Source organism: Labrus mixtus, chromosome 1 (genome assembly GCF_963584025.1).
Source record: "Labrus mixtus chromosome 1, fLabMix1.1, whole genome shotgun sequence".
In the NCBI taxonomy this organism is placed as follows: Eukaryota; Metazoa; Chordata; class Actinopteri; order Labriformes; family Labridae; genus Labrus; species Labrus mixtus.
The window spans coordinates 19,592,810-19,604,383 of NC_083612.1; the positions used below are offsets into that span (position 1 = coordinate 19,592,810).

General features: G+C 42.2%; 1 protein-coding gene across 4 annotated transcripts in view; it reads right to left on the reverse strand.

Annotated features, from left to right (window-relative positions):
• The window catches only part of apba2b (amyloid beta (A4) precursor protein-binding, family A, member 2b), a 58,997-nt gene that overhangs the window by 21,798 nt on the left and 25,625 nt on the right, over positions 1-11,574 (reverse strand). For 3 of the 4 annotated variants that reach the window (XM_061037155.1, XM_061037159.1, XM_061037144.1), the window contains exons 3-4: positions 2,654-3,142; positions 771-2,056 (exon numbers count right to left, since the gene is read on the reverse strand). In XM_061037155.1, the coding sequence (XP_060893138.1) occupies positions 771-2,056; positions 2,654-3,122 (1,755 nt within the window). In that variant the 5' untranslated portion in view covers positions 3,123-3,142. Of the gene's footprint in view, positions 1-770; positions 2,057-2,653; positions 3,143-4,804; positions 4,931-11,574 lie in introns of those variants that run through there. The other variant, XM_061037149.1, reaches the window with a different exon arrangement.

Sequence of the window (11,574 nt, forward strand, 5' to 3'; positions counted from 1 at the left end):
ATTCTTACATTCAATTATAATAATTTGAGCTAATGTATAATGTGTATTCCTTTGTTAAACTGAATAATTTTGTATCATGTGCTATATCATCTGGTTTCTTGAAATCAAAGAGTCTGATTTACAAAAAGGCATTTTAGCTAAAGTCCTGAGGGAAAGGAGGGGAATAATCATTTCTGAATAGAATTTTCAAAATGTAATGGCTGATACTTTACAAAGGGTATTACTAACGTGTTAAAAATCCCTTCACAGAAGTTGAAATGTTTAATCATTGACAAAAATCAGATTTTTGATTGCCAGTATTGTTTAGTAAGTGTATAGTGTACACAAAGAAACAAGTATTCATTTGTATTGTTTTGATTTTCGCAACAAACAGATGCTTGTTTTTTTACAATTTTAAAAGAACCAGATTGTTGGTCCCCAGAACAGTAGATCTCGCTTCCTTAGTTAGCAAGCAGCTTGCTTTGTTCTTTGTCTGACAGCTGGTGGAAGCAAACACTGGTCTGAATCTACCTAAGTATATCTGTTTTGGTTTTTTTAAGGATAATAAACTTAGTTATCATATATCAGGACAAACAGGAAATCGCTTCACCAAGCCTGTTAATCTAACACACTCAAGCATCTAGATAACCCAACTGTCAAATGTGTTTCTAAATACTTGTTAATATGACTTATGGCTTATGACTCTGAATAGTATGAGTTTTGTGTTCACTTTCTGGAAATAAAATAGTGTATTAGGGATATTGTTCCCAGACCTCTCCAAAACTGCTCACCTGCTCCTGCTGCCATCTCTGCCTGTCTTCAGGGGAGCGTGGATGTGCCTTGATGCCCCTCTGGAGGTCTGGGTTGTTGTGATGCATGGAGGGCAGGTTCAGGGACTTAGGTCTGCTGTCATGGCGATGGTGAGCTGGAGGGTAGGGGGCCGGGTCGGGTTTGGGGTGAGGGTAGTCACTCGGTGCAGGGTCCTGCGCCAGCTCCTCAGGGCTTTGGTCAGTGCTGCTGCTTAGACTTCCCATGCTCATACTCATCTTGATCTCTGCAACTATTTGGTCAATGTCCTCCTCCGCCTCCTCCCCCGTCTCCCCTTCTACCACCAGCACCTTACGGTTAAGGTACGGCGAGACCCTTACTGAGTTCCCATTGTCCTCTGGGGCATAGTAGTCTCCAGTGTAGGCCCTTCCATGTCTCTCCTCCTCGTCCCCCTCCTCATCTTCCTCCTCATTAGGGCAGTATTCCTCACTCTCCTCCTCCTCGTCTTGGGTGTCTTGCAGTGGGGGAGGGTGGAGGTGAAGATGGTTTTGATGGTGGTCAAGAATAGGCTCAGGTCTTCCATTATATATCTGTTCATCTGGATCCTGTTCCACCACCTCACAGCGAACCTCCCCTTCTCCCTCACCCCACTCCTCCACCCTGCTCTCCCGTCCCACCCACTGACCCTCCTCTTTCCACTCCTCCCTGGCATCCTCCTCTCCCTCTTCTCTCCATTTCTCCCTCCCCTCTTCTCCCTCTTCTCGCCACTCCTCCCTCACCTCTTCTCCCTCTTCTCTCCACTCCTCCCTCACCTCCTCCTCCTCTTCTCTCCACTCCTCCCTCACCTCTTCTCCCTCTTCTCTCCACTCCTCCCTCACCTCCTCCTCCTCCTCCTCTCCTCTCCACTCCTCCCTCACCTCCTCCTCCTCTCCTCTCCACTCCTCCCTCACCTCCTCCTCCTCCTCTTCTCTCCACTCCTCCCTCACCTCCTCCTCCTCTTCTCTCCACTCCTCCCTCACCTCTTCCTCTTTCCACTCCTCCCTACCCGCATCCTCTCCTCCCTCTCCTTCCACCCACCCTTCCTCTCTTACCTCCCCCTCGACCGCTCCCTCCTCAGCCCACCCTTCCTCAGCCTCCTGGCCTTCATCAGCGTGTCCCTCACTCTGTTGCATGGTGTTGGTGCTGTCGCCCTGGCTGTGTCCGTGGTTACAGTCTCCCTGGCTTCTGCAGTCCACACCCTCCATGTAGCTGTCGTCCTCTGGACAGTAGCGGATGTAGTAAGTCGTACCTTCATCCTCCTCTGCCAGCCCTGCAGGGATTTATGATCACAAACACGTGTTTTTTAATGCATGGGGCTTGTTGATCAAACCAACAATTAGAGCTTCATTTCTAAACACTCACAGGTACTTATTAGAGGAGAGAATCACATTTCTTAATCCTGAGTTCCATTTAGGTTTGCCTCTAACAATTACTCTTACTGATGTCTGTTGCATACAGGGTTTGTAGGAATTAGCACAATTGCTAACTTCAATCTGAAGGAATTTTGCAAATGCTGTAAAGGACAATATTTGTATTTGTATGTAATATGTTATTTAGAAAAAACACGCTTGCTTGAATTCACTCACACACGCACAATGAGTGATTTCAGGCAATGTTGGCATTTCATCTGATGCTTCCTCTAACAGTTTTTGTTGTTGTTTTGTTTTGCTTTCCTGGGTTTGCTGTTAAAAAACGAGATCTCCTCTTGAAATAAAAAAAAACCGAAATAAGTCTTTTTGTCCCTCTTTGAATCAGTAAGGAATAGAGCAATCATAATCAACAGTGTAAGAATGGATATGGGGGAGGATATAATCTATTTCTGTGATCAGTATAAAGTAATTAAGCACATGATAAACATCATAGTCACCGTCATCATAGTCTTCCTCGTCATCTGATGTGTTATTAATGTAGTCAGAGCTGGAGTCGTCATCCAGGCTGTCAGCTCCACCATGGAAGTCCACCCCGTCATGCTCATCTCGGTCTCGTTCATGTTCTGGCGAGGAGGGTGTAGCTGGCCGCTGCTCCTGCTGTTCTGGATCTGCTTGGTTGCTGTAGCGCTTCACTTCCACCACCGTGTCCGCTTCTGCTTCTGGATGGTTGTGACTCACATCCTGAGACTTAGGAGGGGAGTATTGTACCTTACAGGAACGGGGGAGGGGTTTCGGATCACGTGACTCTTTGGGGTAGCGGATCGGGCGTTGCCGAGGAGGGAGGGCTTTTGGTTCACATGACTCGGTAGGATGAGGGTTGGAACAGAGGCCTGGAGCAGCCATACTGTTTCCTCCGCTGTTCCCTGGCCTCTTCCTATGAGCCATGATGGGCTGCTTACAGGCCATGCATTGTTATTGGTTTGACCCTAGGAGAGGGAGACACAGGGGGTACAGCGTTAGAGCAAAACCAAATACAACTTTAAATCCCCCCCCCTCATGAAAATATCAAATTTGCTTGGAGTTGATTCTTCTATTAAAATTCACACCCTCACAGCAATCATAGTCCTTCAATGATCAATCTAACCCATTTTCTGCACTTTGCAGACAGCTGCAACATATTTGGAGTGGCTGACTACCCAAACTGTCTCTGTTATGAAGCACTAATTTACTTAACCCACACTCAGAGCACCTTTTTGTGCTTATTCAGCACAATTTTGGATTCAAGTTGGCGACAGTGGGCTCAATATATCGCTGAAGCACAGCTTGACAATGACAGACACAAAGAGCGAGGCATTGTTTAGGGACACTGCCTTCACATGATGAACTTAATCAGACACTGCTGGAGAAAGAATCAATAGTTAAATCAAGGTCATCTCTACATAGGGCTTGCACATGTGCCCTGATACCAGTGGGCTTGCAGATGTCAGTCAAGACTTGTATTGATTGATCAATATTGTAGCTTATGGCTGAGAATGACCAACCTGGGAGACAATAAAGTCTCTTTCAGAAGAGGACTGGGTTAATTAGTGGGAAGGCAGCACAATGTTACTTGTTGTGGTGAACATGTTTAGAGATAGAAGTCGTAAAATCAATGCTTCTTATTTTTTTCAATTTGAAAACCATAAACGAAACATCATGGAACTGAACCTCTGCCAGTTTTAAGTGGTGGTTACTGTGATGAAACGTGACTGATTTTACAATCACACTTTAGTATCTTCACTGTCCAGCCATTTAACATGAAAATACCCTGTATGGTAATCAATAAGAGATTGAAGCTTTGAATATATAAACATTTAGAGCAACAAAGAGCAGGCTGTGTGACTGCAGCTGTTACAAAAAAAAAGTGTGAGTAAGCTTACTTTCAACTCTATAGAACAGATGTTATTAAAATAAAAGGAAAATAATAAAGAGATTTATATTCACTAAATCCTATTACACACATACAAAACACACATGCATGCAAGCCAGCATCAACAACACACAAACAAACCACAGCAAGGATTAAATTAATCTTAGCAACCAACTTTAAAACAATGTGTTCTCTATCTTTTTCTCTGCTCTCTGTACCATCATGCATTTTCTTGCCTTCACAACTCTGTTGTGCCATCTAGTTGCCATGAACAACTGCCCACAGAGGGGTGTTGTTACTGCTTTCAAACATTTTCCTTCACCATGGGTAGATTTTCCTACACAGCAATTATAACACTCTAATGAACTCAGTACACAAACAAGGATCGCGCACGCACACACGCACACACACACACACACACAGTTTACTGTTCTACAGGTAGCCAAGTAAATCATCCATGAGGGCATAAACCTTTATGTAGTGCGCTCTTGGTGCAATATTGCAAAAAAAACGTCAAAAAAGGGGCATTTCTAAGGAGGTTACTGATCAATACAGAATTTGTAAATGCATGCACAAACCCTTGGCCTCACCTACAGGTTCTGCTCACCTAATGAAATATAGCTGCATTACAGCTAAAGGAGTATTTTTTTAAATAATTTAACAGCTCATAAGATGGTCTCTCTACCAACTTTTGCCCTCAGCTTGTAAAGATCTATGGAATATTGACTCTTTCTCTTACCTGAGGTTCTGGCCTGGGATGAGGTACACAATAGCACTGGTTGTTCCTGCTGCACTAACAGCCCCATCCTCCCTCCTTACTTCCCTGCCATCTCTCTTTGCTCCTCCCTTCCCCCACCAGCTGCTACACAGCACGCATCTCCCTGACTCCACCCTCCTTCCTCCACATTATATCCCAGCATCCTCTTGTAGAGACCCGTCCCCGCCCTGTCCAATTCCCCAGAGCTGATGGTAAGGATTGGTAACTATGGGTAACTGCATCCCCTGGGGACTGATACCCTTTGACCTCCTCTTTGTTACCCTTTCTCGCTTCACGAGGCCCCCTTCTTTCCTGTGGTGTTGCTGGACTGTTGCTGTACTTCTGTTTCATATCATCATGCATTTGTCTTCCCCCACTGCTATTACAACTGTTGTGTACATTTGGAAATCCTTTAAGTCCCTAACCAGGTGGCTTTTCCCAAATCTGTTTTGTCTGGCACACAGTTCAGATTTGGCTGTTTATTGAATTTGCTCTCATTTGTACAAGAATGGTAACGCTGCCATGGTCAAGCTTCACAGGAGATCTGTCCAACCTGTTTTGCACTATTTGGAGAGTTTAAAAATATAGCAATAGTGCACTGCAGCCGTGTTTGTACTCACAGGTTGTAAATGCATCGTCGTCCTCCCCCAACACAAAAACATTTCTTAAGAAATATTGTTATTTTTGGAATTATGCTCAGAAACATCCATTAAACAAACATTAAATGCCTGGTAAATAAATTACCACTTTTCAAAAGGGCTCCATTCCACTTGCCATTACATGCAGAGTCCTTATTATTATTATTACGTTCCTGTTGCTCAAATACTCCTTATTTGCCTGGGTAGTTGTGGAAAATATTAGTTTTTTATCGCAGCCACTAAATATAAAGAAGAGCGAAGGTCTATAAACTGATCTGCGTAGTTCTCTTCATTCACAGGTGCTGAACAACTTTAACAACTGATTGGAAACTAACAGCCATGCTGACGAGTTGTGTTTTGATTTATTATATTCCCTTCACACAGGTAGCTCTAGTCAGCTAGAGACAGTTCATTTTGATGCTGAATTGATGCAAGAGGCAGTGAAGAGGGATCTGCTAATGCTGATCACTTATATCCCAAATTGCACTGCTGTGTCTTCTTGTTATTCATCCGTCTATTCTTCTTTGAAAAGAAAACAAAGAAAGAAAAAAATACAGTGCTACAAGGCCAAAAGAACTTAGCAATGCCATTTCCAATTATTTCATCAGAAGAATTCTGAACTTTGTTATGAGTTCATTTAAATTCATTGTGGCATGAACATGATTCGCTGGTTCGTTTTGTTTGTCTTTCTGCACTGTTAGTTGGAGTCAAAGTCAGTATACTGACTTGTTATTTTCTCTCAAACAAACAGAATTAAGTTGACTATATGCATCCAGTTGATATCTAGCCACCGACTTTTTGCAACCTAGGCCTTAGACAATGTTCGGCGACATGTATGACTACATGATTTTAAAGTTGATTCAAGTCTGAGTCCGTATATCTCAAATATATAATGAGTTTTCTCTGAAGGTTGTTTTGATCTTTCTTTCTCTCCTGTCAACTCTTTGCTAGTTCAACACCAAGGCAACGCAAACCCTCGAACACCACTATTTACACAACTGTAACGCATCAAAATGAGTTCTTCCTATATTATCATGGGCTTCTGCAGCAAGGTCTCGAGAGTGTTAGAATTTGTGTATCAATTTAGTCTGTCTTGGACAGGCTGTTTCACTGAGTTATATACATAATGCATGCTGGGATATGGTCCAGCCTCATGGGAACCTGAACCGAGATAGAGTGGCTAAAGAAAATGAATCAATGATTGGTAAGGATTCAGCAGGCTCCATGACTGTACACTTTTCTAACAGCCCACCTGCACACACAAACAAAGTAACTGTCTCCCACATAAATGCCCTGAAATGTAGGCAAGCTGTTATCCTCATAACTAAAAAGGCTTGACACACAAACACCCACACCATTATTACTATTAGCAAAACACCAGCCTGCCTGCTGCATCCCAACTGTCTGTTTTAAACTGCAGCTTGGGACCACTTGTACAGGGCTGTCTCCCCTGACAGAGCTATTCATGTTTTCCGAATAACGATTCATCTACAGTAAGACAGAGCTTTAAATTAACCGGAGACACTTCCCCTTGTTTGGCAGATCCATATCTTAAAAGTGAGTGTGAGTGTGTTTAATCGCAGGGCTGAGGAGAGGACAGGGGGCGAGAGAAGCAATGTGAAAGCAGCAGATGGCTCGGTCAGAGTGCTGGCCACGGGAATACTAATGTCTCCCTGCCTTGAATCCTAAGTTCTGACCTCTGTTCACACCGCTGAATTAGACAGTCAGGCTTCAGCAGCGAAGAGGCAAAACAGAACAGAAGAAAGTCATTTAGCCTACAGAGAGCTAAAGAACAAAAAAGATTATCAGCCAAACTGGAACATGGCTTTTCAAGTCGTCTTAAATAGGAATAAGACATTAATACGAATTTCTATTGATTCCATTAGCATGAAAAATTCCTCTTGTGTGGTAAAGTCATTATCCAAATCACTGAGGTATTTAAGTGAGAGGGGATAACATGCAACGGCATGAACCCTCTTCTGCTTTTCAATGTTTCCCAGCAAAACTATGATTTTTTTCAGGGCAGGGAAATAATCCATTTTAACACAGACCATCTTCCAGCGGCATTATACGATCGTGACTTGATGATAAACAGAATTCTGTTTTATAAATTAATTACTTTCAGTAAATTTACATAAAACATAATCACACTTTGGATCATTTCTGATGCTGTGGGGTGTCTTAATTAAAAAGATTACTAAAGAAGTTGTATGATGGTGTTGTGATGCAGAATGGGATCATGGGAGTTGTTGCCTTGTTTGTTCAAACACCTTCATGTAAATCTAGCTGATGTTACCCTCAGAAGAAATCATGTTCCTGGAAAATAAAGTGTAGCTTAATATACTCAGTTGTTTGTTCACACTTTTGTGAAATATGTCATGAATCGGTTCTTAGATAAATCCCATGGACTTATCAAAAAATGTTCCACTGCCCTCTCAGGTTGATTGTTAAATCTATTGTTCCTACAGTGACCATAATATCTAGTCTAGTTTCAATCATCCAATGCTACTGTGTGACATCCCTTTAAAACTGTTAACATTACATACATTTTGCTATTCCTGCCTGACTGTCTGTATCTGCACATAGGGCCAGATTTACTAAGGTCCCAAGTAAAGAGTACTAAATTGCGTGTTCACTCCAAAAATTTGCACGTTTGGTTGGTGGGCGATTTGAGGGTGATCTACTAAGAAAATGTGCGTGAATGACAACAGGTGCAAACCTTGTGGAGGCGGTACTATTTAAGTTAGGCTTTTGCGTATTCTACTGGTTTACGTCACGGAGAGTTTGGACAGAAAGCAGGATGACTGCAAGCGCAAAATAGGTATCAGTGGAAGAGGCAAATAAACGCACAATACTTTTGAGTTATAGGAGATAAATCTGAATATTACAATGAAAATTTTGGTTATAAGAAAACATCGGCATTAAACAGAGCCTCTCTTTTCTTCCCTTAATCTTAATAATGAAGTGTCATGCATTGCGCAGGAGGTGCAAGCTGTGTCCTCTGTGGCACGGGCGCTCTACACTCGGGCCGTTGTTGCGCACCAGACAGCTGGCCAGCGCTGTGTCTGATCGAATATAAATGCCCTGGAAAAAAGGTATCGAAGACGGGGGTATAAACAGTGGGTAGGTAACCCAATCCAAGCGTCCTACAGAGTAGCAGCAGCGGGCTTTAGAGGGAGGTGACGAGCGCATTATGGAGAGGAGCGCACCGGAGGCGCGACCCGAGAAAAAGGAAAATCCCCAGTTTAAAATGTAATGTTGGCGAAAAGAGGGAAATAGGACGACATAAATGTCAATGTTGAAATTCTATAGAATGCAGAGGCTGTGGATGTTCAGTTTTGTTTGGCTATATATAAGGCAACAATAACCTGTAGTTTAATCATGGTGTTTCTCTTCCTTAATGATTAGGCTATTATATAAAAATAAATGCATGCCATTTGAAACATGTAAACACTTGTGGGGAAAAAGTGCTGTGCTCCTGGGTTAGCACGTTCCTTTCAAAGGTGTTAAATACAGACACCGTCACAATCGCCGCAATTTTTGCCAGGCTTGGTAAATCGCAATGCGTGTACTAACTTAACTTGTTTGCATTTTCTCCTCGCAGTATTTTGCACGCTAGGGCAGAAACGCCCCATATTGCATATTCATTAAGTCAAACGTACTAAATGGTCAACGCGTGTTGTTTTGCTCATTTGAAAGACGCAGTCCTCACTGCACGCCGTTAGTAGATCAGATAGCACTTTTTTTTGCTGGTGGTATTAAGTTTGCACACGTTGTAAGACACGCAAACCTTTAGTAAATCTGGCCCATAGTGTGCTAAATGATCAACACATTTTCCCCTTGTCTTTAAGCATCATTTAGAACAACTAACGGACAAAAAGAGCAATCTGCCGGATATAAAGTTCAAAATCTGACAAACGGGGATGGAATATGGAGGAGTTCACTGTCTTTTTGCAGAGAGAGGGGGAGTGATGTTGGGGGGAGAGAGAGTATTCTCCATTTCATTTGTTAAAGATGGAGACCTTGCTTCCTGCTGATACTCAGCACTGAGGAAATTGCTGTTTCAATTGAAGTGTGCTTTCTGCTCGGTGCGTTCCCTCTCTACCGCTCTGCTGGAGCACCAAAAGGCACATAAAAGCAGAGCAAAATGTGGACAATACGTACTGTTCAGACAGAACAGTTTTGCTAAAAAATGTTACTTTAAATGACCATTTATGTGCACAACCCTTTTCTTTGAGAGTGTACAGGCTTGTTACGGAAGACTAACATATATTAACTCAGTTAATGAACCTTATTTAATAGGTAAATAATAACTTAATTCATTCTGTGGAACTGTTATAGATTCATGGTTGATTATATATTAACATTAAATAGTGCGAGTCACTGAACATGGGGTCATTCATGACAAAGGTAACAAACAGCTGTACCTGTACTACCATTGTTTTTAAGTTATGTGAGAGGCTCCAAACTCATGTAAAAACAGTACACACAAACAATGACATCATCAGCATGGAAGGAGGTATATTTATTCAAACCTAATGTTGAATTAAAGAAAAACATCAGAGCCAGATTTTCCCTCAAATATAGTTATTGTCATATTTTGTAAACTTTTGAATCATTCCAAAATGAACTTGAATTTGTGTCCTAATGGCCACATGGTGATTGGTTTAGAAACATTATTGTTAGAGGTAAAGAACAGCATTAAGAAAAATGGGCCAATGGGCCAATGATTGAAAATACAAAGAAGTAAAAAGCACCATATGCTGCCATTATTACAAAGCATTAAAGGCTTTATATGCGACTTTTTGATCCAGCAGATGTCGCCCTTGAGCACCAGCATGAAACCAAAACAACTCGTGGTGCATTGTTGTGTTAGCATGCTAATGCTAGTGATCTTTATTATGCTCGTATCTTCACACCGCATGTAAATTTACCCGAAATGAGCGTGATCTAGAAACACAGTTAAGCAGTGAGTACAGTATGTTATTCTTCTTTTCTCTAGTCCCTCAATTAAACAACTTTTATTTGCGAGGGGAGGAGTCAGGCGCTGTCCTGACGATGTAAACAAACTGAAAATATGACTCGGAAAACTTCACAGACAGCGGGACTCAGGTGTTACACCCACTGTAGACAGTCATTACTCACAGAGTTATTTTCAGAGGATATACTTGATTTCTATTATATTTAAGTGTGATATATAAAGCCTTTAAATTAAGTTTTATTCTTGTTTTACTGTATTCATGAGGAGGAAATACTCAGGTTATTGAACCTTCAATCATTGACTCTGGAGGAAACCTGGAAGAAAGGAATGTGTAACCTGGGTGAAACTAACCCCCCTCCAGTCATTTTCTTTCTTTTCCACTACCTTGCAGCATTACTGCAGTATATCTACAAGTGAATGTTCATTTTCAAAAGAAGAGCTGGAATTCAAAAAGGTTACATCTGAATTACATTTGAAGAGTAAATTGTGACTTCATGGAAACACAAGTGAATTTCTGAGATACTCACAATGTGAAACTTTAAATTATGTGATGCATTAAACAATTCTATCTGCCTGTCATCAAGTATCCATCCATCAACTTTAAAAGGTCAGCTCCTATCACATGATCTTTTTAAACAATAAACTCTAACATTAAAGTACCCGCACAACACTTCCACACCATTAAACGTATGCTGATGTACTGTGTAATAAACAGACCACACTGAGTTATGCTGCTTGTAAATAAGGAATAAAGGCACTATCAGAGAGAGACGGAGCGAGAAAACGAGTTTCCCTCTCAGCTGTCTCATTGAGATTCAGCGTTTGTTCTCCCAGCAGCCTCCCACTCGCTTCAGGACGACAAAAAGGGAGCGACGCGGGGGACAGGAAGAGCAGGAAAGCAGGGGGACTTGGAGAGCAGCAGGAATGGCAAAGGACCACAGAACGCATCGCTTCCTCCTCCGCCATTCTGCCTGCCAATGTCCATCTCGCCACTTCCAAGCACACCACAGACACACCCTCCTCCTTCACCCTTGACTGTTACCATAGCAACTCTTTGTTTTTCCAGCACAGTCTCTCGGAGGAGGACTGTCTCAGCCAATCATCAAATCACCCATTCAAGAGAGCAAACACAC